The sequence below is a fragment of the Halichoerus grypus genome, chromosome 8 (genome assembly GCF_964656455.1).
Source record: "Halichoerus grypus chromosome 8, mHalGry1.hap1.1, whole genome shotgun sequence".
NCBI classification, from domain to species: Eukaryota; Metazoa; Chordata; class Mammalia; order Carnivora; family Phocidae; genus Halichoerus; species Halichoerus grypus.
The window spans coordinates 50,852,369-50,879,590 of record NC_135719.1 but is presented as its reverse complement, the minus strand read 5'-3'; the positions used below and the strand labels follow the sequence as shown (position 1 = coordinate 50,879,590).

Genomic DNA, 27,222 nt, shown 5'->3' with positions numbered 1-27,222 from the left:
AGAGGACCAGAACCCAAGAGTGTTTGGACAGAAGTGTCAACACTGACGGGTGCAGGCTGATGACCAGAAGCTGCTTTGCCCCTAATTTTTCAGGACCACGTAAGCTCCCGGATTCTTATAGGATGCAGTTACGAGGAAGAAAAGCCCCAGTAATGATAGATACCAGTTTTGCCAGCCCTTGAGAAGTAGGGGTCTCAGCCAAATTTAATTTCATGTAAGCAGTTAAGAAAGGTAACTTTTCTTACATGCAAGTTTTATAGAGCAATTTAATACAGTTGGAGAATGCTTGAATTAATTTGAAATTTTGCCTAGAGAACACACAGAGTATGTGTAGATTCTTGGGGGGATGTCTTTGATCCCCAAATGAATAAACTCTAAGAAGTGAATAATGCCCTTGGAGCTGTGCAACATGGCAAAGGAAAGCCAGCTCGAGGACAAAGTAAACATGCAGAGGAGGGCAGGGAAAGAGAATACAGGAAAATGAACTAAAGCTCTGATCAAAACCAGCCTGAAGCTCACACAGACCTCCCACCATTCAGACCTCCTTTCAGCATCATTACTGCTCCTCATTAGAAGATTCACAGGGAAGAACTCAGATTGACACAGCCTGGTCCTATGTCCATCGCTTTGGCTGGAGGAGTAAAGTACCATGATTCACAGCCTTTCCCAAAAGCAGGAAGAAAGAGTGCTGGCCTGACAAAAACCACAGAGGGTCAACTCCTTGAACATCTAGATTTCTGTAAGTCAAGCTGCTATGTCCACGTTAACCCTATCAAAGGCGTCAATAAACATTTACAGAATCAGAATGTTCTGGTCTTCCTAGTGCTCTGCAGTGATGTAGCATTTCAAAGATGGGTTTGGGCAACTGGCAAAAAATACTGATGTGTTTTCCTCAGAGCACAGTAGCATGGATTTTTAGAAAGGGGGTCCACCAATGCCACTTGGAGAGAGAAAGGAAGGTGGCAACCAGCAACCTGTTCCATGTGGTACCCTCAGCTCTACAAATATACTTATTGTCCAGTCCTTTGAGCAAAGTACCTTGATCTAATGGTATTGCTACCACCACCAAATCTGATCTCTAAGAACACTGTTGTACAAATATAAAAATTAATAATGCATAAAGGGAAAAATTTGGATTCTTCTTGAAATAGTGTCCATATATCAAAATTCTTAAATGGTTCAACAGTGATACACAGACTTACCCCCTAGAAAGTCCCAATATCATATACACTTGGTGGTAGAGAAAAACCAAGGAAGTGAAAATAAGACACAGTTGTTGTTGTTCTTTTTAATTCCCATCAATTAACAAAATTCCCCTAAGGAAATTTAGGGACTTTAAAATTCCTAACTCTAACTTCTTTCTGAACTTAAGTTCTATACCACATCAGTGTGTTCTTACTCATACAGAAAATGAATGCCAACAGTTACATGCAGATAGTGGGGCTGAAATTTCTTTTAATCAGTACACATTTTATAAAAGAGAGATTTCACTGGTCTTGGAAGATTTTTTCACCCTTCTTTTCCAGAATGAAGGTGTAGGTATAGAACTGAGCTGTTCACGGTTGTTCAGCCCCGGTTGAGGCCAAATTCACAGGCTTGTCCAAGAATTGGCTGGAGCAAAGAGGCAGAGGGCAGGGCCCTTCTCTTGAGGGGACAGAAACTGACAGTGACATCCTTAGGAGCTTTGTTCCCATCTAGTGGGCTCCAGGAATTAGACATTAGATTAGCAGCAACTTTCTGGGTACTGTATTATCAATAAGTGGGAGTCAATGACACATTTCATCTTCTTTCCACATAGAAGGTGAAGGCCAATACTGAGACCAACTGAATCTTCTGCCACAACAAGACCAAGAATGGATTATCATTGGCACCATACATGAAGTCACAAGGCACTCAAGATGTGGTTTAGAAAAGCCTGTCTTGTTTAACTAACTGTCCCAAGTTTTTTCCTTATTCCACTAATGGTTGAGTCCACAGGCTCCCTTAATAACCTCCTCTAACCTTCCAGAAAGTATTTCCTTAGATCTAAGGTAAATGCCTAGGCCAGTGGTTCTCAAATATTTTTACTTCAGGACACCTTTAAAAATCCTCTTAGAAATTATTGAGGACTCTGAAGAGCTTTTGTTCATGTTGGTCTTATCAATCGGTATTTGGCATATTAGAAATTAAAACTGAGAAGGGAGAAGAGATGAGAGACAGAGCCCTGACTGGATAGAGCTTCTGGTCCTAGACCTGCGTAGCCATTCCCTGTCCTTTGGCTTTACTTGAGCCAGAAATCTCCCTTCCAGAGAACTTGATCTGGTTGGGTTTCTGCCACTAGCAAATGAAAGAGGCCTGAACACTATATCCACAAAACAAAGAATAGTTTAAACCAGTAAATAAAGGAGTAGAGTGAGTATAACAGAATGATGCACCCCCCCTTCATCTGTCATCCATTGAGAGCCTCCAGAGGGCTTAAGAAGGTAACCATCACCACTAACATTTCTACAGTGCCTATGGATTTCAAAGTGCTTTCATATTAAGTATCTCATTTAATTTTCTCTACAACCCTATGAAACAGCTTGTTTTATACCCATTTCACAGATGAGAAAACTGGGGCGCCGAGATGGAGCCGTTAAGCCGCTCAGCCAACACAAAATCCAAATCTTACTCTCTAGATTCCCACGGTCATAGTTCCTGTCTCACATAATGCTTGCCACTTTATAGGACACAGACCTGTAGCACAAGCCTTAATATTTTCAATTCCCAGATTTTTTACCCATCGTCTTGCAGGGGGAGGGGAGTGGTCTGCATAGCAGATCCTCTAAAATACCAATCGTATTTGGCTCTGGTCTGTGTGGCGTGAAGAGAGCATGACCGGGGTTTAAGTTAGAACGGCAATCATTCTTTTCGAGATCTGTAACTGAGGGGCTGCGGGAGGGGGCACAGAGGTGGTGCTGGGCAGGAATGCAGGAGAAGCCAGATAATGCACCCTGCAGATAATCCACAGGCTGCGCCACAGCAGCGTGAAGCAAAGAAAGCATCTCTGCTCCGGGTCCGGGCGGAAGAGATGCGGGAGTCGTGGGACTCAGATGCCGAGGTCTGGATTTGAAAGGCGCCCACACACAAAGAAACCTTGAAGTTGAGTTCCCGCGGCACGACGCGCAGAGTTCGAAACCAAGCCTTCCTTCCCAACAGCGGTGGAAACGTCTAATCCACCCGCTCACGCAGCAAGGCGCGGATCTTCTTTTATCCCCTGGGGCTGCTCGGACAGCCGACGCCGGGCACGCCCGAGGCTCCTCCAAGGAACTACAAGTCCCATCTAACCCTGGGACGCGGGCGATGATGACGAAGCTCCCGCGGATTGGCCGCGCGGGGCGGGGCGCGCAGGCCTTCTCCAAGGGAAGGGGCGGGTCGCAGGGCGGGGCGAGCGGCCGTGGCTAGGCGGACACGCCCCCTCGCCCGCGGCCCCCTCCCCGCCTCTCTCCGCCGCTTCTCTCGCTCCCGGGTCAGAGGGCCGGAGCGAGAAGATGGCGAAGACGTACGATTATCTCTTCAAGCTTCTGCTGATCGGCGACTCGGGGGTGGGCAAGACTTGCCTCCTGTTCCGCTTCTCCGAGGACGCCTTCAACACCACCTTCATCTCCACCATCGGTGAGGGAGGGGCCGCGGCCGGGGACGGGGAGTGAGGGAGATATGGGGGGCGGGTGCAGGCGGGCGGGGGAGCGGGCTGGAGGAGGGCTTGGGAGCCCCAAGGAGGGGACCCTGGGGACAGCAGGGCGGCGAGGGCAGTAGGAGACGGTGAAGGAGTGAGGGAGAGGGGCGGGCGGGGACGTGAGGCTCGAGGGGGTGAAGAGGGAACTTGGGGGCAAAGGAAGGGGAAGGAGAACCAGAGCAACAAGGACTAGGGGTATTGGGGAAAATGAGAGGGTTGGGAGAGTGACAGGGAAGGGTCTTAGCGGGACAAAGTGGGGGACGGGAGACACGAAATCTCATGGAGAAAGAGAAGGGGATAGTGGGTGTGAAATGGATTAAAAGACAGGAAAGAGGAAGGAAATGCGAAGGGGGAAATGAAGCTTTGGGGGAATGGGAGGGACGTGAAGTAAAAGAACAGAGGACAAGGGACAAGAGAGGTGAGAACCCAACAATCGGAAGGGAATTCAGAGGAATGAGTGATCAGGAGGTGAGGGATGGGGGGCACTGGCCACAAGAGGTCTGTATCTCTTGTCACGGGAGGGGCAAAACAAAAATTGCAGGATGGGGAGAAGAGTTCAGGGGATCAGAGGTCAGAGCGAGGACAGGTGGTGGAGAAAGTAAAGGAAAGCTGGATGTGAGATAGAAAGGAAAAAGAGAAGCAGAATATACACTCCAGAGGTTGAGCAGAGAAGACAGAGAAAATGGGAAAGGGAGAGGAAGTGGAAGAAAGCGTGGGGCACAGGACTTTCTCCAATAACTGAGAACCCTGGTTACCATTTTCTCTCTCCCTTTCCTTTGGCTCAAGTGCAGGAGAAAGAGCAAAACGTACTAATGGTGGAATAATGTCTACAGAGTATTAAATTGTTCTGTGAGCCTTAACCGGTGTTAAGAGAATTGGTGACTCTTGGGAGTGGTGTGGTCAGGAAAATAGGGTTCACTCCTTTACTACCATCTCCTGAGAAGCATCACTTCTCAACTTTGTAAATTCTTGGGCTTGAATGTTTAATAACTTCTCAGTGGAGGAATTGATCTTACATTTTGCCTGCCTCCCTATGCGTTTTGCCTTGGTTTTAATTATTACTTGCTAAATGAATCACAACATACAGTGTACCCCCCAATTACTTTGAATTGATTAATCGTTTTTCCTGATCTTGGCGGGGAGCTGTCCTTTCTACTTTTGTCCTGGCAGACTTTGTGTTCAGGTAAGGAGATCGGTAACTTAGCATAAACTGAAGAGCAAATCAAAGCTGGTTTTAAGCTGCCTGCACAAGTGACCTTAACATCATTTCCTTTGTTAAATGGCTGCAGTTAATTAAGTACCTTAAGAATCTTAGCTTTTGGGGCGCCTGGGTGGCTCAGTTGGTTAAGCGACTGCCTTCGGCTCAGGTCATGATCCTGGAGTCCCGGGATCGAGTCCCGCATCGGGCTCCCTGCTCGGCGGGGAGTCTGCTTCTCCCTCTGACCCTCCCCCCTCTCATGTACTCGCTCTCTCTCATTCTCTCTCTCTCAAATAAATAAATAAAATCTTTAAAAAAAAAAAAAATCTTAGCTTTTGGTTGTCTGGGTGATGTTTGTGGTTTCTTTTTTTTTTTTTTTTTTTTTTTTTTTTTTTTTTTAAAGATTTTATTTATTTATTTGAGAGAGAATGAGATAGAGAGAGCACGAGAGGGGGGAGGGTCAGAGGGAGAAGCAGACTCCCCGCCGAGCAGGGAGCCCGACGCGGGACTCGATCCCAGGACCCCGGGATCACGACCCGAGCCGAAGGCAGTCGCCCAACCAACTGAGCCACCCAGGCGCCCATGTTTGTGGTTTCTAATAGTAGCTCACTTAAGCACCTTTCACATGGTTCTTATAGCATATTTCACCGTGAATTTCTGGGATTATTATGGTGCTGTGGTAACAATTGCATTTGAATATTGTGTGTTTTAAGGATAATTTACCATTAAAAAAAAAGAATATTTGGGTATAGAGCGCTCTTAAAATTGAGAACTAGGGAAGTCTATGTTTGTTTGTTCTGGCCTCTTTCAGATGGATTGAGTGCTCTGAAACCTCCCCGGTGTTATGATGTCTGGGTTTAGGGAAGTTTGAGTTGCAAGTTCTTGGCAGTCATTCTTGAGTGGGACTTTTTCTTTTCTGAGGAAGCAGATTTTAAATGTCATGTCTCAAGTATATTCCTAAGAGATTTGGTGGGAGCTGTCACAGCAACTAAAGGACGTTAGTTTTGGATGCTGGTACTAATTTCAAAACCCCGAATAAATCTTTTACATTGTTGAATGCATAGTGCAGTCCAGATGGTAAAGGACAATTTCTAACAAGTTGAGTGGGTAGCCTTTTGTCCATTCTTCATGTGACCCTCCCAGAAGCATTCTCTTGTGTCAAAAGTGAGTGAGTCTCGCTGATGTAGTTTCTGTTAAGCTCCTTGGCTGACTTTCGCTCATTTGAAATAGCTTTATTAGTTTCCTTTTTTTTTTTTTTTTTTTTGGCCTTAATTTTTGTCCCACATTTCCTGTAAGGGTATCTGCTTCCTTTTGTGATAGTAGCTTTTAAAAATTACTTTTCATGCTGATGGCTTAGAATCTTTCTTGTGGGGCCTTTTTTTTTTTTTTTAATTGAAATTGGTTCCGTGAAGGATTGCAGCTATGAAGGCAGGAAAACCAGGGTCCTGAAACTGTGTGGAACATAAGGTAGACGTTAATTGGGATGAGTCTCAAATGTGATCTTGGTCTTTGTATTTTCTGTGGGGTGGATGTGGTTAAAAGAGGCTATGAGCTGCGTCTTCAGTTGACCTGGAGGAGGGGAAATCCATGCCTCTTATTTAGCCACAGAGCCCGACAGGAAGTGGTACTGCCTTCATACAGCAGAAAAATTTTTTTACCTGAAACCTAATGCTTTGCATTTGAAATTAAGCTGGGAAAAGAAGGTGAATATTAACACCATTCTAGTGAAAAAAAGTTCCACACGTTCACTAACCGCAGTCGTAGGCTTGGAGTGTCCCCATGTCTAGCAGCAATGCCCACTCCCCACAACCCTCTCCCCCGTCCGCTGGTGATCTGAAGTTGTGGAGGTAAGAGTGGGTGGTCCATCTCCTCGCAGACATCATTATTTTTTGAGGTGCCTAGGAGTATAAGTTCCTGGGCTTTTCCGACTGGGTTTTGACAGAGTCTGCCACAGCCTTGCTCACTAAACCTGATAAGGTCAGCATCATAGGAAAAAGCCATTTCTTAACACCTGAGGTTTGTGTGTGTGAGATTTGGTAGATATGCATGTGCGCTTGTTTCTTCCCGTGCAGATACATGTTTAGTCTTAATACTGCTTTGTCAAAGTTAAGTCATTTTTTTAAAAAGGCATCTGCCATCTTTAGATCCTGTTTGGTAATGATTCGGCCATCATGAAAGGAAGGAGACAGTCACTTTGATTACAGATATGGCTGTCTCATGAATACTTTCTTCTCATTTCTCTAAGGTTCTGCTACCTTCTCTGAGATCCCATCTCCCCACATTGCCTTTCTGCTCTTGGGGGTGGTGGAGGGTGCGTTATCTTTCACCTGAACCCATTGGGAATCTTAAAGTGTATCAGTCAGGTAATATTCGTTAACTATTGAGTAGGGATGATGTATCCATTTGAAATTATAGGCCTAGTGCCTAGGACCAACCAGCGTTTCAGTTCAGAGGTTTGAGAACTGAAAAAAAATTTTCTATTTTTCTTTCTTTTTTTTTTTTTTAAGATTTATTTCTTTATTTGAGAGAGAGAGAGACAGCAGAGAGAGAGAGCACCAGTGGGGTGGGCGTGGGGGGTGGTGTGAGGGGCAGAGGGAGAGAGAGGGAGAAGCAGACTCCCCGCTGAGCAGGGAGCCCGATGCGGGGCTCAATCCCAGGACCCTGGGATCATGACCTGAGCCGAAGGCAGGAGCTCAACCGACTGAGCCACCCAGGTGCCCCTGAAAAAAAGTTTTTCGATGAGCTCCCCCAAACCTCCTACATAATCATAATGTTTTAAATGTCTGTAAGATGTGATGTTAAGACAACTAGGAAACAGTAATACAGTCAGCTGTGCATTATATTTCCTGTGGGATGTGCGTGCAGTGGACTATTGATATGAGGCCATACCGACACCTTGGAATGGCCTGTACTGAGCAAGGTGCTGATAGAACAGAAAGAGACAACCTAGCCCTAACTGGACAACGTGAGCCTCTTCCCTTCGCTGTCTCTCCCCTGCCCTCCCTCCTCTTCCTGGTAGGGTATTTTCCTGAGTGGTTTCATTATTTAGTATAGTCATAGTTTGATAGCAGAAAGAGTTGGAGATTATCGACTTTCTACCTCCGCCCCAATTTTGTAAGTAGGAAAACTAAGGTTAAGTTGACGCAGATCACACGGCTGGTTGTAGCAGAACTTCTCGTGAAGGCCCCAGTTCAAGTCCCTGTGACTTCTCACAGTTGAGCTGCAGCTAATTCTCATCAGTCTGATCGGCCCCATAAATCCAAGTCGCCACCTTTTCCGGGGAGGAATTAGATTTTGCCTTTATGCTTTGCTGTGAGGAATTTCTCCTGGGATAACTCTGCATATGATAGCCGTCCTTTGCCCTTTCTTTTGTGTCCCTAGTTACAGGTTGGGAGATCAAAGTGCATCCTGTCATTAAAATTCCTTCCACGTGCAAAATAGCTAATGAAATCATGTTAATAGCAGTATGCTGGTTAATTGTTGCAGCCTGGTCTCGTCAGAGCGCTTTTAGATATTTTATTCTGTAACGTTGCATTTTTTGCTTGGATTCACTTTTCCTAAAATCAGGGGTTGCCAAAGTATGGCCCAGGGCCAAATGTGGCCTGCAGTTTTTGTGCCTTTGGAACACTAGTTAACATTTCTAAAGGGTTATTAAAATATAAAACGAAGAATATACAACAGAGACCATATGTGATCTACAAAGCTTATAAAAATATTTACTAACTGTTCCTTTGTAGAAAAAGTTTGTCGACCCCAGCCTGAAATTAAAAACTGGTTTTGGTTGGTAGCAATTCAAGGCTGTTATCAAGACTTATTGACTGAAAAACAAACTTTGTCATATTTACATTTTTATCCAAGCTGTCATCAACATTTGGCTGAGCATCATCCAGATACGTAGAGCAAGTGGATTTTAATTTTCATAGTTGTTTTCCTTGGTTTCAGCCTCTCAAACAGAAATATGCAAGGAACATGCAACTTCAAATTGAACACTTTGTACATAAAGCCTTATTTTAATGTCATTGTGTTCTCTCAAAGCTGTCAGGAGATTTTCCATCTAAGCGATAGCTTTCCTAACAATACGGTTTCAGCAAAAGTAGAGCTTAATGCTTGATAATAAAGGGTTAAACTTAACCTTCTCAATTAGTGTTCTAGTGAATGAGAAAAGCCCTTCAGTAAATAGAGAGTGGGTGTGGGGAAACTGAGTCTTGGATACACTATGGATATGTTTTAAGACTAAGCGTACTTTACAAAAAAGCGTTTTGCCAGTTGTTCTGCCTGGAAGCAAATCAGGGAGGAGGCTGTCTGGGCAGCAGTGCCAGGATTGTTTGGACCCACTGAGAGAGCTAGAGGGAAATAGGTTTGGATATTGTCTTAGAGGGAAATAAGTCTAGCTTTTGAAGACCAGGAAAAATGTAGCAGTTGATTTTTGCATGAAGTCCGATAACTGGATCTGAAAAGAACCATGGAACCAGAAGCGGAAGACCGACCCGGGGCGGGGGGAGCTGGCACGGCCCGAGGCTGGGTCTCGTCGAGGCCTGCCTGCCTGCACACGGAGCCTTTCTGGGGACCAACTCTCTTGTGTGTATTATTAGAAATTAGAGGGTTCTGCAGGAAAGAGATTTCATGCAGGATGAGGAGAAGCTTGGAGGGGGGATGGAGAAGTGGATTTCAGGTGGTGAGTAATACCGTGGAGCGTAACATCATAGGGAACTTCTGAAATGGAAGTAGCGATGAAGTGGACTGTTCCATGTCTGGTGTTAGGGAGAGAGCATGGTGAATTAAGAGGAGCAGTGGGGTCTGCAGTCAGTTCATGTCCTGGCATCTGGCATTCCTCGTTTTCTGGCCTTGGTGAGTCACTTGTCCTTCTAGGGCCTTAGTTCCTTCATCTGTAATAGAGTCTGATAATATTATACCAACTTTTCAGGGTTGCTGTGAATTCCCTAGGGCAGGAATCAAGCCTTATTCACCTTTTAAATTTCCAAGGCCCATGTTAAGTGACTCATCAGCTGGATGCATGAATGGCTTGGTGGATGAATTGTGAAAGCCCTATATGAGCTATAAAGCATTGCTTGAATTTTGGTTATTATTCTCTTTCATGGTATTATAATTAGATTATGTCTGAGATAACAATCAGAAGTGCTTAATTGGAATTCTTAACACAAGAATGGTATTTTCCTCAGCATAAAATGTTATATATCTTTCTATTATCGGTTTTAAAGGGATGTTTTAGACTAGGTAAGATATCACTTAAATTTCAGTCTCCATAATAAGCTGTTTAACACCCGGCTTCCAATCCCCCACTGACATAAATACCAAATAGAAAATGAGTGAAATCACTGGGTTTGCTGTAGAAGAGCCATGGCAGCTTTGTCTCTGCCCATTAGCTTCAAACAATGCAACAGATGCCTGTTAACAGTTTCATGCCCAGTTTTAATTAGCAGATGGAGCTCTGTTTGTGTCTGTATTCTGCCCAGCGCTTGTTTGAGCGACAGGGTAGTGAGTGGATTGGAACCGGGCTGCGCATTTGGGTTGAATAAAGCCAAATTCTGTTTTTAAAGAGATGAATATAAACACTTATTGTATAGAACTTCTTGTGTATGTCACTGGAATGGCATAGGGTCTAGAGTAAAACGAATGTTTACAGTTAGGTTTTCTGTTCCTAGGACCTTTCTAAAATTACAGAAGGTAGAAAAAAAATGACCACTTTATGGCTTAAATGAATGGCTTTACTGTCATGAAGTGGCGTTCTTTGAAGACCCATTTCAGTATTTGGGCAGTGTATGTTGAGGAATATGCAAAGCTGGGATGAACCAGACTTCAGCACGAATCTGGGCAGGGGCGGGACCAGTGGCGCCCGCCTCCCCCCCCCCCTTCCGCAGCGCTGCCTGGTGTAGCCTACTGAGCTCAGCGAGACCAAGGGCTGTGATGGACCCCTGACCTCCGCCGCACTGGTGGAGGGAGAGGGTGCGTGCCTTTGCCCTACACATTTGCCATCTCTTCTTGCAAGTGAATAGGTTTGCTGTCCATCATCTTAGGACTCAACTTCAGTATTAAAAATAGTATCCGGGGGCGCCTGGGTGGCTCAGTTGGTTAAGCGACTGCCTTCAGCTCAGGTCATGATCCCAGGGTCCTGGGATCGAGTCCCACATCGGGCTCCCGGCTCAGCGGGGAGCCTGCTTCTCCCTCTGACCCTCTCCCCTCTCATGCTGTTTCTCTCCTGCTCACTCTCTAATAAATAAATAAATAAGTAAATAATCTTAAAAAAAAAAAAAATAGTATCCGGGAATGATAATTGGATATGTTGTATCTGGAGATGTGTGCTTTTCCTCTGCTCGTTTTGTGTCGGGGGATTTTTCTTATTTTGAGTTGAATTAATAAGAACCTTCGGGGCACCTGGGTGGCTCAGTCGGTTAAGCGTCTGCCTTCGGCTCAGGTCATGATCCCAGAGTCGTGGGATCGAGCCCCATGTCAGGCTCCCTGCTCAGCGGGGAGCCCGCTTCTCTTTCCCTCTGCCTGCCTTTCTGCCTACTTGTGCTCTCTATCGTCAAATAAATAAATAAAATCTTTTAAAAAAAAAAAAAAGGACCTTCAAGGAAGTAGGTACCTGATTGTCTTTAGAGGAAGAAATGTCTGCCTTTTTTTTTTTTAAATTACCCAGGACTTCCTTTGGGAAGCCACATAAAGTGGTAGGGGCAGTTGGAAACTGTTCTCTGCAGCAGACCTGTTACTTGGCTATGATGAAATACCTATTTTCTCGCTGTCTTACCTGTAGCATTCTGCATTGGTGTGACTGGGCGCTTTGGGATTTACCTGTTGCTGAACCTTCCGACATTTTCCAAGTAGCTCTCATCTTCCTCAGCCCAGAATGTTAATTCTTGGTTCCCGGGGAAAAAATGCTAAAGCTCTCTATGTCTTCACGTTGATCAAATTTAGGCTTGCTCTCCCTGAGAGAGAGGCTAGGACAGTGCTAGTTGCAGCCTGGTGATAGCATTGCAGGACTTCCAAGCACTTTGTTTGCAAAAGCCAGGTTAGGGATGGAATCCCACCTCATCCTGGTGAAAACCAGCCGCGAAGCGGTCAAGCAGTGTGTCGTGTTGCATAACTTTCTGCTGGTGGAGCTGGGACTGGTATGACTTCCCCACAGCCCATTGTGATTTTGCATATTTTGGCAAAGAACCTGGCAGTGATTATTTTAATTACTTATAGATGTTTTCCTGATATATGAAGTGGAGGAACACTCTAAAATACACACTCACGTTTTGACATGAAGTATAGGGTGATCTATTTAAGAGTTGAATTGTAAGAGTTTGTTTCTTATGGCCCTATGCAAAATTTATCTGGAATAGGTATTACAAGATACTCTAATCTCATACACACAAGTACACAAGCTCCATCACAAAAAATGAATAGAAGGGTTTGCATTGTGAGCGGTCCGTGACTAACCCTACTGTAATTTGTTTGTTGCCTCCGAATTTGGATGGGGTAACTGTTTATGGTTTTCAACAAAGAACTTTTTACTTTTTCCTTTCTAAAGGTCTCTGAATAAAATCTTGAGATGGCATGGAAAACAATTTCTTATTGAGAGTTAACTCTTTCAGTTTTGGAATGATTCAGACCACTGTCTCAGTTCAGACTCCACTAACACCTCAACCTTACCAGGGTTTGGGGAGAGGGGTTGGATTGGGAAGAGGAAGAGAATGAACACAACATTCTACCCTCCGCCCCTGTCCATTTCTTTGGCTACTCCTTCTTTTTGCTTTTGTTAGTAGTTGGAGAAACTATTGGGAAGGAGTTAGAAACTTCTGCATGTAAGAGTGTGAAGACTGGGGCACCTGGCTGGCTCAGTCGGAGAAGTGTGTGACTCTTGATCTCGGGGTTGTAAGTTCAAGCCCCACATTGGGTGTAGAGATTACTTAAAAATCTTTAAGAAAAGAAATAATTATAAAAGGGTGTGAGGATTAATAGTGACTTTTGACTTCATTGCTGTCTTGTATTGTTTAGAACTAGTTAGTAAAAAATTGGTGCTTGTCTCAGTCACAGCCAGTAACGAACAGTGACAGATTAGGTTGTTGTCCACAAACAAATAATTTGTGTGAGTGCATTTCCCCTTTTGTCTACTTACTATTGTTTTGAAAATTTCTGGTCTTACAGAAGCATGGAAAATTGGTGGGACAAGCAAAATAATCTCTTTCACTTCCAGAAAATTCCATTATAATCAAATTTTATTTTATTTTATTTATTTTTTAAGATTTTATTTATTTATTTGAGAGAGAGAGAGAGAGTGCAGGAGCAGAGGGAGAGGGAGAAGCAGGCTCCCCGCTGAGCAGGTAGCCCAATGTGGGGCTCGATCCCAGGACCCTGGGATCATGACCTGAGCTGAAGGCAGACGCTTAACCAACTGAGCCACCCAGGCACCCCTATAATCAAATTTTAAAACATGCATACATAATATCAGGTGTGTCTCTATCTTGGCCCGTCAGCCTTCAACTTTGACAAATACCATTACATTTTAAATTTGTGTTGTGATCTCAGTATATGATTTACCACATTTTTTGTTCAAATCATCTATTATTGCAAAATATGTAATACTCTGAAAAACAATTGGTGTGTGTTTGCAGTCAGCCCTGCTTCTGCCCCTCCCAAGGAGTTAGCCTGGGCCTGGATTCTCATTGTGAAAGGCAGATACGGGCTTCGATGGTTTTCATGGTCTCTTCTGGCTGCAGCATTCTGTGAGTCTATGAAATCAAGTAGTGTCTGTAAAGAAAAAAGGGTTTGTCCTTTTTTTCTTCAGTTAATGACTATGGGCAAAGGTTCTTTTTGCAGGTGACCGCTGGTGTCTTTTTTTTTTTTTTTTTAAGATTTTATTTATTTATTTGAGAGAGAGAGAGAGAGCTCATGAGAGGGCGGAGGGTCAGAGGGAGAAGCAGACTCCCTGCAGAGCAGGGAGCCCGATGCGGGACTAGATCCAGGGACTCCAGGATCATGACCTGAGCCGAAGGCAGTCGCTTAACCAACTGAGCCACCCAGGCGCCCGACCGCTGGTGTCTTGATGACATGAAGACAGAAGGAAGAAATAGTAGCACTAGTTAATTCCAGCCAAACCTGTGTTGATCTTGTAAATTGGTTAAACTTTTTGTAGTCCTAAAGAGATTGCTTAATGAATTTGAATCCTGTCCTTAAAAAATGCTTTGGTTCGGGGCGCCTGGGTGGCTCAGTCGGTTAAGTGTCCAACTCTTGGTTTCGGCTCAGGTCGAGATCAAAGGGTCCTGAGATGGAGCCCCATCTCCGGCTCCGCACTGGGCATGGAGCCTGCTTAAGAGTGTCTCTTGCCCTCTCCCTCTGCCCCTCCTCCCCTCTAAAAAATGCTTTGCTTTGAATAATAAAGCTAAACGTCACCAAAAAATTAACCACGTGAAAAGCTGGAAAAATATGTCTTTGAGAAGAGATGTATAAAGTATTTTCAAATTATCTCATTTTCTTTACGTAAAACATGGTGAGGTAGGTGAAAAATAATCTAAAAAGCCAAGAAGATTTTTGCTGCTTAGGTTTGCTGGTGCTAAACTTCCATTTGACAGATGAGGGGCCCGAGGCCTGGAGGCATGGAGGTGGCCAGGTCCCACAGAGCCAGGCCTTGAGCATCAGGTTTTGGACCAATTTCAAGTCTCTCTTCTCTTACACCTCATCTGCCTTCAGTTCTCTTGCTATGAAAAGACACCAGTGGTATAGCATAAAATCTGGACATAGCCCACATTTTGTAGGAGAAAATTCAGGGATTGAACCAGGAGATAGAGGGTCCAAGCACATCTCTGCCCTTGATTAACCATTTGCTTTTGGTCAAACCCTGTAGCTTCTTCTCGTGATCTTTGCTTTCTTATCGGTTACAAGGGGAGGCTGGCAGTGGGGTGAGGTTGCTTATAAAGTTTAGGGTGGGAACTGCAGAGGTTTTGTTAGTCATTTGCTAATGGAAGACACTAAGTCATTTTTATTTTCACTAAATTCACTCATTCAGCAACACGGTTTCGTCCACAAAATTCTGAGAGGGGAAAGAGTAACAAGTATCCGGGCAATGTAACACAATGATGAAGAAGGCTGCAAAGCGGTAAATAGAAGAGGCTGTGAAGGCGTGGAGGAGAGGTAGAGGAAAGTTTCGAGGAGGAAATGGCCTTTAAGCTAAAATCAGAACCTGGAGGAGGACTTAGTTGGGTAGAATGGGAGAGTGCGGGGGGGGGGGGGGGGGCGGCTCCGGCCGCGGGTGCACCGGACGGCACAGCCCTCTGCAGGAGCTCAAAGACATCCTGTTCGGCTGAAGCCTCAAGTGAGGTGGGAGGTGAAGTTGAAGGTAATTGGAGGGCAGGTTGTGATGGACTTTTAAACCTGCTCAAGGGTCTGGACTTTGTCCTGAGAAGGGCGGGAGTCACTGAGGATCGTATGCAGGAGACCAGTTAGATTAGCAGACAGTATCAGTTGCCTCTTATCTCACTGGGACCCTTAGGTTCACAACGTGCCTTCACTTCTATCTCTATTTAAACTGCTCAGTAATGGCATCTATGGATAGAGCTTACTGTCTCCCTACTCTGGAAGCTAAGGTTCTGAGAGAGTAATTGACTTGATCAATCAAGTAAGCCTTAGAGGGGCCACGACCACACTCTCTGTACACCAACCTGCTCCTCCCACGTCGGGCCCCAGAGTTCTCCGTGGGACGGACTGTGTTGGCCCTGAGGCTGTAGTAGCAGTCCCTTTCCGTGGTCTGTCACAACTGTGTAAAGTGGTTTGAGAAGTGTGTTGCACGGAAGGGTGGAATGAGCCTCTCCGCAGACGCGCTCCTGCACGGCTAACGCCAGCAGGCATCGCCTTGCCTGTTGGCCCCGGGAGGTCAGTGGGCTTGTGGTTTGGGCTTGTCTCCTGGCCTCCACCGTGGTCCCTTAGGAAGCAGTCAGATATGTGCGCAGCACAATGGGGGCAGGGAGGGACAGAGCTTAATTACGGATCCAGCTCTCTTGTGGAAAGGGAACTAATTACAACAGCACCGCAGCACTGCCTCTCCGCATGGGGCCGTTGGTCGTTCCGCTTGTATGTTGTTGGCCTTAGACTATAACGTGCTAGGTGCAGCTGCTTTAATTGTCAGCTTCTTTCCTTTGACAAATTAAGTTTAAACTTTGTGCTAGCCTGTCCTGTCCTTTGTTTTTCCAGGGTGAAATCGGCCCTACTCTGGGTTTTGTTTGTAAAGCCCTGGTTGGCAGTTTTCCTCAGAATCGCAGGGACATTGTAGACTAGATTAACACCTGATTGGTTTGCTAACCCTGAGTTTCCAGAATGCCCGGTGAGCCAAAAAGCAGAAAGGCCCGGGGAGCTAAACTTGATTAAAAAAAAAAAAAGTCCTGGGGCGCCTGGGTGGCTCAGTCGTTAAGCATCTGCCTTCGGCTCAGGTCATGATCCCAGGGTCCTGGGATCGAGCCCCACATCGGGCTCCCTGCTCCGTGGGAAGCCCGCTTCTCCCTCTCCCACTCCCCCTGCTTGTGTTCCCTCTCTCGCTGTGTCTCTCTCTGTCAAATAAATAAAATATTAAAAAAAAAAAAAAGTCCCATCTGCTAAAACTCATGAAGTTGCCTGCTAGGGGAGCCCCTGGGTCTCTCATTTAGCTTTTGCATTCTGGATTTTTTACAGTGGTCATTTGTTTCTCGGAGCCCCTAGAAGGTTAGGAGCAGAGCTGAGGGCCTCCAAGAGGCAGGCCACCAGCATCCAAGAGGAAAAAGTGGCAGCATGCCACTGCAGCAGGGACACTTGTTATAGGACTGTTGGCAGCTTAGTAGTAACTTCCTTGGGCTTCCATTTCTTCAGAAGCAAAAAGGGAGTGTTGTGTGCAGTACACTCTAAAGACCCTTCCAAAACTCTGATCCTGAGTGATAACTAAAGGATTCACTGACAAAATGGAAAAGTAGACTTAGGAACACAAAATAACATGGTGTAGATAAAAGAACTTGGACTGCTGAGACAAACTCAAGGTTAAGGTCCTGTTTGAGAGCCTTGGGCAAATGATTTAAGCATTTTCTTTATTGATGAAGGAAGGATAGTAACTCCATTTCAGGATTTTGGTTTCATTTTATTTTGAGAATGAAATGCATCATCTTGTGTATATTATCTTCGGCACATGGGACACACACAAAAAAGGCATGTGTGTGAGTGAACTCAGCCCCAGTTCACTGAGGGTCGGTCCAGACGGCGGCTGTGAGGGAGGACCTTGGCAATCCCTCGGGGCTTCCTTGTTAGAGCACTTGCTTTTAATAAGAGGTAACATTTATTGAGTACGTACTGTATACTAGGTACAGTTCTGGGCATTTTACACGGCTTAACATTTTTCATAGATTGATCCATGTCATTCTCAAAACAACCTCTTAGGTGCATTCTTTTATTATTCCCATTTTCCAAAAGAGGTAATGGGGTCACACAATGGTTGAACAACTTCTCAAGGGTACACAGCTGGTAAGTACTGACTGAAACCAACCCAGATCTGAATCCACGCAGTCTCGTTCCAGAGTCTGCTTTTATAACCCTGTGCCTTTCTACACCAGCAGTGACTCAGAAATATTAATTAAAAAAAAAAAAAAAGGTGAGTTATCTTCAAGGAGGCAGTGTGGTGCCAGGTGTCCTGACCAGCTGGGTGATATCACCAAGTCTTTTGACCTCCTTGGTATCAGTTTTCCTCTTGTGCAGAGGATTGCTGTGAGGTGCTTTAATGATGGAGCTGTACTAAAGCATTTAGCACAGGGGCTAGCATGCAGCCAGGCTCAGTAATTGGTGAGGGGTTTTGTTTTTTCCAGGTGATTTAAGAAGCGCTTGTTAGAGTGAGTTCCATAAAAATTATGAATGGGAACATTTTGCTTTACTTACTGGGGTGTCCTTCAGTTTTCTAGAAAATTCATTCTGAAAGTTGTGGCCCACATGCATTTTACAAAGCCAGAATTAGAAATATTTGTCTTTGGGCGCCTGGGTGGCTCAGCTGGTTAAGCGACTGCCTTCGGCTCAGGTCATGATCCTGGAGTCCCTGGATCGAGTCCCGCATCAGGCTCCCTGCTCGGCAGGGAGTCTGCTTCTCCCTCTGACCCTCCCCCCTCTCATGTGCTCTCTCTCTCTCTCTCTCTCATTCTCTCTCTCAAATAAATAAATAAATAAATAATCTTAAAAAAAAAAAAGAAAGAAATATCTGTCTTTAACCTCCTTCTCGGCATGAAGGGGATTGTCCCTGGCCTTGGCTGGCTTTAAGAAGGTGTCCAAGAGCAGCCCTTGACCTCAGGGGCAGCATGTCAGTGTAACGTAAGGAGTAAATTCTCTGCAGCCTCCTGGCTACTGCCGACTCCCAGGGCATCTTGAATTCTTCCTTTGGGTGAGAACAAAAACAAAAACAAAAAACAGTGCACAGTACCCTGTCTAGGCGGGACAAATGTTTCAATTTAAATATCCCAGCTCACTGTCCTCTGTTAGGGCCCTGAATTTTAAGTGCAGTGAGTTTCTGAGGGAAGTCTCCCGAATTTTAATGAGTTTGTTTGCATACATGAATTTGAACAATACATTAAATCTTAAAACACCGTAGCTGATTTTAATGGAGTAAATTACCCAACTTGAAAGTTAGTTGATAGGCTTTTCTTTACCAAATAATCAAGATGATGATGCTTTAATCTCAAAAAAGTCATTAATCACGTTTTTATAATATCGATACATGCTATTAATTTCTTTTTAATCATTGAACTGTCTCATCAAGAGAATTAGGGGAATAAATGTGTCAGTATGAGTGTGAAGCACGATTTGCCCCCCTTGTGATATTTAGTACTTAACAAATGATTGCATGGACATGGTAGGCATAAAGCTGAAATTGGGTTTGGTTTTTTACACTACTTGCTTTGGACCGGGAAGGTGAGGTGAGATGCTCTTCGCTAGCTTAAAAGTGTTTTTAAACATTAAAAATATACATATAAGGCTTGGTCAAGAGGTGGCGGGGGCCACGTCATGAAGGGCCTCGAGGGCCAAGGTAAGGAGCATAGATTTTCTTGTGACTCTAGTTGAAAGAACATATGCAGGGTTATGTGCACGTGATTTGTAATTTTAAAAGCTGCAGTGGTTTTAAGAAAGTTCATTTCGGGGGCGCCTGGCTGGCTCAGTCATTGGAGTTCATGTGACTCTTGATCTCGGGGTTGTAAGTTCGAGCCCCTCATTGGGTATAGAGATTACTTAAAAAGAAAATCCTTAAAAAAAAAAAAAAAGAAAAGAAAAGAAAGTTCATTTTGAGGCTTAATGGCACTGAAAAACCATGCTATGGAGCTCTCTGGTCCAGTCCATTCCGTAAAGTTACGTTGCATCCAGAAGCGTATCTTGTTAACTATCTTCAGATGGCCAGAGTCTTACCTTCTAATAAAGCATAAAGAGTGTGATGGTGGGTTCAGCTAATGCTCCAAGCAATGAAAAATGTGCCAAAATGGTGGAAAGAGCAGAAGCATTCAGATCATCACTTCTGATTGTGACCTTCTGGAGGACAGGAACCATGACTTGCCTCTTCAGAGCTTGTTTATCTGATACTCAGGCACACAGTATTTGTTTGTGGAATAAGTCAACTAACACCATCCATTTCCTTCTGAGGAATGGATCTTGGGCTCCTGCAATACTGACATCTCATCCATTAGCACATACATCAGCTTCAAAGGATGTGTAATTATCACATGTTACTGCTGATAGTCTTTTTCTAGATGCAAGAGCGAGAGAATCAACCTGTTTCTCTTTTACCCGAAGAACACATGCCTGCTAATCACTTCATTTATGCTCAGGCATGTATGCACACTCTCTGGCACATGGAAGGCCCCCAGGGAATGTTTGCTGAGTGAATGTCCAGCTGATGGCCGATGCCATCTCCTCAAGTCCCAGCTGTCCTTGGCTTACTCACATCTCTTCCCGTAGTTTGCAGGAAAGACCCCACCACCCCCTAACAGGAGCTTCCTCGACCTTCTTTCTTGCCATCTCTAATTTCTAGGTACTGTCGCCTTCCCTCGCTTCCTTTCCCCTTCTCTCCAAGGAGGCAGTGCTGACCTGTTGGTTGATTTCTTGTAATACCTTCCCTCTCTCTTGTGACCGGCCTCTGCCGTTGTTGCCTTCTCTCTTACGTCCTCTGGTTTTTTTCTTTCTCTTCCTCTGTTGAAATCGTCCCCATTCTAATAAGGAGACCCCATAAATGCATGACTTCCTCAAGTCACCCATCTGTCCCTGCCCTTTCCTTTGTTGTTTGACTCCTTAAAAGAGAAGTCGTGTCACCTGCACTTCTCTCTGTGTCCTCAGGCATTAACCCCTTGAAATCCTGCTCCACTGGCTTCACACTGCGTCCAGGTCACCCTGTCCTCCTCACTGAACAGGCCGGTGGCCCTTTCTCCATGCTTGCCCCCTTTGGCCTCTCAGCAGCATTTGGCACTGTTTATTACTTGCTCCTTGAAACTCATTCTTCTACCAGCTTCCAGGAATTGTCTACTCCAATTTGCTTCCTACTCTTCTAACTGTGCCTTCTGTTTCCATTGGTAGCCTCATTTCGCCTTTTAGTTGAAGTCGTTGTCCAAGTGTCCGTTCTCGATTTTTTCCTTTTTCCTCTTTTGGAAATTAGGCACTTTAATACAATTTGTAATCACGCTCGTCTGTGTGATTACTGCATGAAGGTCTGTCTCCCTGCCAGATTGACTCTCTGTGAGTGCAGGTACCAGCTCTGTTGTTCTTTGTCTATCCCTAGCACCTAGCACAGTGCGTGGCATGTAGAAAGAGTTAAAAAAATCTCCAAGTGTTGAAGGAGGTAGGCTTGCCCCCTTCCAAGCCTTCCACGTAGGACTCCCCAACTTCCTATCTCGTTATACCCCCAGCCTTTCCCAGCCTCCTGCCCTGCATGTCCTACCCCAAAATGAATTCCTTTCCTCCTCTTACCGCGTACACTTTCATGAATTTTCCTATATCTATTAACACTACCATCAGCTTTGTTTTGTTTTGTTTTGTTTTCATTTATCTAGGCTCAAAACCCGGAAGTCATCTTTGGTTCTTTCCTTTTATTCAAATCCTGCATATAAGTTGTTGCCAACTCCTTCCCATTCTTTCTTCTACCCCCCCCATATGGGCGCTCCACACTTCTCACCTGGACTTTGCAGTGTCCCCCAGGCAGCCTGGACACTTCCGGCCTCGCTTGGGCTATATCCCTGCCCCCCATTCTACCCTGTACACTTGGATCAAATTCATCATAGAGCATAGCTCTAGATAGTAATCACACTAATCCCTTGCCCCTTCTCTTAAAAGTCTTTTCACTTTGCCTAGTTGAATACATCTTTCTCAGTCTATCCTTCCATACTCCCTACAGCGAGGCGTCAGCTTGTATTTCCTTCTGTTTCTTACAGGAGTCCTACACTCAAACCCAGGGCCTCCTAAACTGGCGTACCCAGCAGGCTGTGGCCAGGCCTTCAGCTGACCAGTGCAAGGTTCCTAGCTGCCCTTTGGTGAGAAGGAACGCCATTTTTAAGTTCCCGAGATGATGCGCTTCCTATATTTTTGGAATTCAAATGCTCTTTTACTTGTAAAATGCTGGTGATAATAGATGGTCATTATTTATCTCACTGTCATTTGCAAAATAAAAAATAAATTGCAATGAAATTCTTGCTATTTTGTTTCTCTGAGGGAGAAAAGGCTATTTCTACCTCAGTTTTCTCCCCAAGCAGATTTTATGGGATAACAGTTCCTAGCTTAGTATATTCCTTCTTTCAGCTTCTTCCATTCCACCTACCACCAGCACAATTTTTTCTTTACTTGAAATTTTACCAATTCACAAAGTTAAAAAGTCTAGGAATCACTGCTCTACCCTGAATGGGTTGTTTCATGAACACACTTCGTATCTGCCTGTTGACATCCTACCTTCCCTTCCTGATGCTCCTCAGGATGTTCCTTTCATGTGACACCATGTCAGAGCCTTGTCCCCGCCCTCCTCCCATTGGAAGATAATTTCTCTTTCCTCAGAGGTACTCTGTACCCTGTAGTACTTTGGACTTTTGCATGACATCTCCCGTGTTCTTCCTGTGTTCAAGTAGAACTGGCTTCCTCCTCTGCATCCCCATCTCCCCACTCCTGTGATAACTTTCTTTAGGACAGAAGCTGGTTTTTCCTCGGTGTTGTTTGCATTGCTAGACGTTGTAGTTAGCACATAATTGGTGCTCAAAAAAACTGTCACGGAACTGAGGTCTTAGGATGATAGTGAGGAAGGGATTAGGTAAAGCTCACATCTTTGAGGGAAAGGGTCTTTTAAAAGTTTTAGTTCAGAATTTTTTTGGATGATTCTGAAATTAAAATTAGAGTTGCTTACTAAAACGTGTTGAGAATAACTGCCTATTTATCTTTACCGACCCGGGGCTTAAACCCACGACCCTGAGATCAAGACCTGAGCTGAGATCAAGAGTCGGATGCTCCACTGACTGAGACACCCAGGCGCCCCTGCCCATTTATCTTTTAAAGACAAAATCATCTCAGACTGTAGCTCTAGCTCTCTCAAGCATTGGATTAAGGTCTGCTGTGGTTGCGGTGGTTAAATTGAGAAATTACACATTTGACATCTTCTGTGAAACCTGTGAAATCTTTGTTGGAACGTTGATTTTGATTTCATTTTGACAGGGGGGGTCCTGAAAATTTTCTTTCCCGCGGGCGATAGGCCACAACTTCTTTGCCTCTGACCTTCTCTAGAGTTGTCAGCACCCCAAGAACATTGGCCTGATCTAGATAACGAGGCTTTGTCTAGGTCTATGAGTAAGCTGTCTCTGAGCCATATACAAGCCTGTCACTTTCATTTTTCTTTTAAGACAATTTTTTGAAAGTGAATTAGGTTCTTTCTTCCCACTTTGTCTACTTCTACTCCGCTCACCCCAAATCTGTGGTTACTGAGTTTGAATTATGCAAAAGCACACCTGGGTGAGAAATTGGTGGTACGGCGGCTAGGCCTCCCAGTGTGTGTTTGAGGCAACCTTCAGGGCAACACACCTTCTCCCTTTGGGTTCTTGACCTGCTGTGGTGGAGCCCTGTCTCCCCATTTCCCACTGAGGCACTGAGATCATTTTGGACTTGGAGAAAATGGCAGGTTTTTGACATAGAAGACCTTGGCGGGGAAGGAAGAGTGTGCCCCTCCCTCTGCCGTCTGGCCTTTTCTCCTGAAGAAAGGCTGGGGGAGGGTGGCAGCCGCAGCTGTGGGCACTGACCAGTGGGCCAGTTCTTGGCCTTCTTTTTTTAAACTGTAGGCTGGTTTTCTATTATGAGCGACTGGTATGTAAATAAAAGATGAGAAATTGAATTGTCTCTTGGGGAGAATGAAAGCTTAACATCATACCACAGGCATTTTCTAGCAGCACACTAACAGTACTATGTGGTATGGTTCTAATTAACTCCGAAGGGCCAGGCCTTAACTCAACCTAAGGAAAGTTCTTTTGCCAAAAGATACTACTGCGCGGTGACCCACTGGAGCCCTTGCAGTATCAAAGGATAAAAGCAGGACTAGGGGTGGGGGAGGATTCTGTGGCTCGTTGGAGATTTGTGTCTTATCTGCAAAAGCCCAAGTCGAAGTGAGTGATCAACTCTGCTTCCATTGGCTGAAGTGTTGTGCTTTAAAATCTCTTTTGGCTTCTCCAGCCCACCTTTTCTTTTTTGACAGGGGGACAAATAATACAATGTCCTTTGTACATCAGAAGTATAGAGATTGCTGAGATTGTGGGGAAATTCAGGACCAGATGTCGCTGACACTACAGCGAAGCTCTTGCCCCTTTACGTGTTGGGAGGTTGGGAGATTATTGTCTCGCTTACTAGAATATTACAACTGTGCTCTGTTCCAAGCCTGTCTACACTCACTGTATCTCTGATTGACAGGCTTATTTCACCCTGTTGTATCTGAACCATGTTGGCCATTTGAACAGAAAAGAACATGTAAGACCTTAGGGAGAGCCTTAATTTGAAATTTTCTTTATAAAACTTCTTGGTACTGTGTTTGGCAAATACTTCCTTTATTTATTTATTTATTTATTAAGATTTTTGTTTATTTATTTATTTAATTTATTTATTTTATTTAATTAATTTATTTAATTGACAGAGAGAGAGAGAGACAGCGAGAAAGGGAACACAAGCAGGGGGACTGGGAGAGGGAGAAGCAGGCTTCCCGCCGAGCAGGGAGCCCGATGCGGGGCTCGATCCCAAGACCCTGGGATCATGACCTGAGCTGAAGGCAGTCGCTTAACTGACTGAGCCACCCAGGCGCCCCGGCAAATACTTCCTTTAAATATATCTTTTTTTTTTTTTTTTAAGATTTATTTATTTATTTGAGAGAGAGAGCACACAGGGAGGGGTAGAGGGAGAGAGAAACTCAAGTAGACTCTCCACTGAGCGCGGAGGCTGAGGCGTGGCTCAATCCCATGACCCCGAGATCATGACCTGGGCTGAAACCAAGAGTTGGATGCTCAACCGACTGCATCCCTTAGGCGCTCCTAAATATCTTGTTTAAAAGTAAAAGTGAGTGTGGTAGAGTTCAAAATTAACCTCTAATTAAATCCAGCTATGGGGGGCGCCTGGGTGGCTCAGTTGGTTAAGCGACTGCCTTCGGCTCAGGTCATGATCCTAGAGTCCTGGGATCAAGTCCCGCATCAGACTCCCTGCTCAGCAGGGAGTCTGCTTCTCCCTCTGACTCTCCCCCTCTCATGTGCTCTCTCTCTCTCTCATTCTCTCTCTCAAATAAATAAATAAAATCTTTAATAAATAAATAAATAAATAAATCCAGCTATGGTTTTGGTGGATTTTTTGCCAAGCACATTTTCCTTCGTATTGCCTCATATTGACTGACCATATCCCTCATTTATATCCTATATGAAGGTGAAATGCCCCTACTTAATTGTTCAGCATCACTAGGAGTCCTGTCTTCCCAGCAGAGTGCATTGTGGTCCTGACTGAGTTGGTATAAAAGCATCCTTGGTGTGTAACAAGCGGAGCATGCAGAAGTAGTTCACAGCAAAAAAACAAAAAAACAAAAAAACCCAAACAGCAACAAAAACTTGATACCCAGGTTGCTGTTGGATAGGTCACCATGTTTGTCATTTTTAAACCTCCGGGTTGTGAGATAAAGTTGTTAAGGGAGGGATTTCACCAGCACCTTTTCTGTTTCAGTTCATGTTTGTGACTCATATTTATTCTAGTCTAACCCCATTTTGCTTGGAAATTTTTTTTTATATTAGAAAATGTCACTTTCAACTAGGGGAGGGGAAATTCTGATTGAGCCTCAGAAGAGTCAAGATATTGTGGTGATGATTTGGCATTACTTTTGACTCAAGAAAAAAAATAGGGAATCCTTACAAAGAAAAGTGTTGTAAAGTACAAAGTGATTCTTATAAATAGGGCAAAGAAAAGTCATCTCTGAGCTTTACTGTGGGAAGGAGGGGGTTGGGGATCAGGGAAATTATTACAGAATTTTCCTACATGGTGGGGAGATAGCCTCTGGACTTCCTCACGTTTCCCTATTCACTAAAACAGCTCTAGTGAATTGCCTCCCGATTGGTATATGAATAGGAAGAAAGACACTAGAACTCTTAAACTTGATCTTGAAAGGCTTATCTTCACATATAATCATCCACAGATGTCTGTATGTGATTATATATTCCCGTAGAGAGGGAATGATAAATGTAAATGAGAACCATGATATAATTTTGCCTTGCTTGCTTGCACATTTTCAGAATATAATTAAAAGCACATGCCACTGTCAGTAGTTAACTATGAGGTTTGTGTTAGGTTTTTGTAAGACTCTGGCAGAAACCTAAAGCATGTTTTAGTATCTCAGCCTTCTTTCTCTCCTCCATCCCTCCCTCCCCACCCTTCCTGCCTCCCTTCCTCCTTTCTCTTCCCTTTCTCCCCTTTGAAATCACAAGGAAACTCTCTAGGTTCTAACTAATAATCTGTTCAAAACTAGGGATCATTTAACCTTTAAGGCACAAATTAAAATAATTTTCATTTTTCTGCTTCCTAGCTGGTACCTGCAATTGTAACTAAGTTATACTAGATAATTGCTTTCTGACTTCTTTCTTCAAATAAAATCTGATGAGCATAAATGTAGGTACTACTTCACTACCCAAAACAAGTGGCTATGTAGGGAGGTGGCATGTGGGAAGGGAGGCAGAGGTTAGGCTAGGGGAGCAATCATAATATGACTTAGATCGGTGGATTGGTGTTTAGTAAATCATGGTCCTCCAAATAGTGCCAAATGCCCAGAAAATCCACTGTACTGCCTAAAGAATTTCTGGTTCATTTAGTCACTCAATTTATGCTTAAAACTATAATGTGTGCCTCTTTTAAATTCAGTAGGCTGTGCGTTTATGACTTTAGATGATACAGCTTTCATTTTAAGAATAATGATAAAAGCTTAAGTTGTAAATTTAAATTGTAATATGGACACTAAAAAAAAAAAAACCATGAAAAAGTAAAACAATCTTCCTCTGGCTAAGGGCAATTCTTACATGAGTGCTTCTCAACTGCTTTTGTTTGTGAATGTTAAAACTTAAAATGAGTAAATTTTGTCTTCCAAGTAACTTTCTGTATTTTCCACTTATTCTTATCTCTATGTCACATCTGCTCTTAAGAACAAAATAAGAAGTGGCTTCCTTTTCTGCACCAACTGTGTCAAATGTAGAAAATTCCAGTGCTTAAAAATTCAAACTGGTCATTCTTTTCACAGTATTACAGCCTGGGAGGTAAAAGGTCTGTCTAACGTAACTATCCAAGAGCTTAATTTCAGTTTGAAAAAGGAATTCTGCAGTGGTGTTGAATTCCTTAGAAATGGGTGTGCTCAGTTTCTCTTTCCAAAGCTTGTGCATCTGACAATGGATATGGCCAGGGCGGGATGTCCCCTCCAATTTCAGTTCAGCAGTTCATTTCTCTTTTCTTGTGTAACCCTTGTGATGCGAGTTTCTGCTTTTGAGAGTTCACATTTCTGGTTTTTCCCTCCTAACTTAACTGCATGTAGTGGTGGGTTGTTTTGTTTTTTGTTTTTTCTTTTCTAAAGAAAAAATATTTTCTATGAAATACATAGATAGTATTTTTGTGTATTTTTCTTGCTTAATAATTAAGTTCTTTCAAATTGAACAGGGTATCTAAAGCTCTTCTATCCTCATAACTTGTGTCTCATTATCACAAAGTCAGGTGTCTACATTCTCTACAGCTTCCCCATTCCAAATAGGGCAGATACCTATTGTTGCTCTTTATGACCAAATACCATGTTTGCCCCAAACCAGCAGCTGGGTCCGGGGAATCTGGAAGT

The 27,222-nt window shown here is 44.1% G+C and overlaps 1 protein-coding gene across 2 annotated transcripts in view; it reads left to right on the top strand.

Annotated features, from left to right (window-relative positions):
• The first annotated feature begins 3,434 nt into the window (after positions 1–3,434).
• RAB8B (RAB8B, member RAS oncogene family) overlaps positions 3,435–27,222 on the top strand; it is a 58,853-nt gene continuing 35,065 nt past the window's right edge. The window contains exon 1 of one of the 2 annotated variants that reach the window (XM_036081155.2): positions 3,435–3,633. In XM_036081155.2, the coding sequence (XP_035937048.1) occupies positions 3,510–3,633 (124 nt within the window). In that variant the 5' untranslated portion in view covers positions 3,435–3,509. Of the gene's footprint in view, positions 3,634–3,928; positions 4,113–27,222 lie in introns of those variants that run through there. The other variant, XM_078079244.1, reaches the window with a different exon arrangement.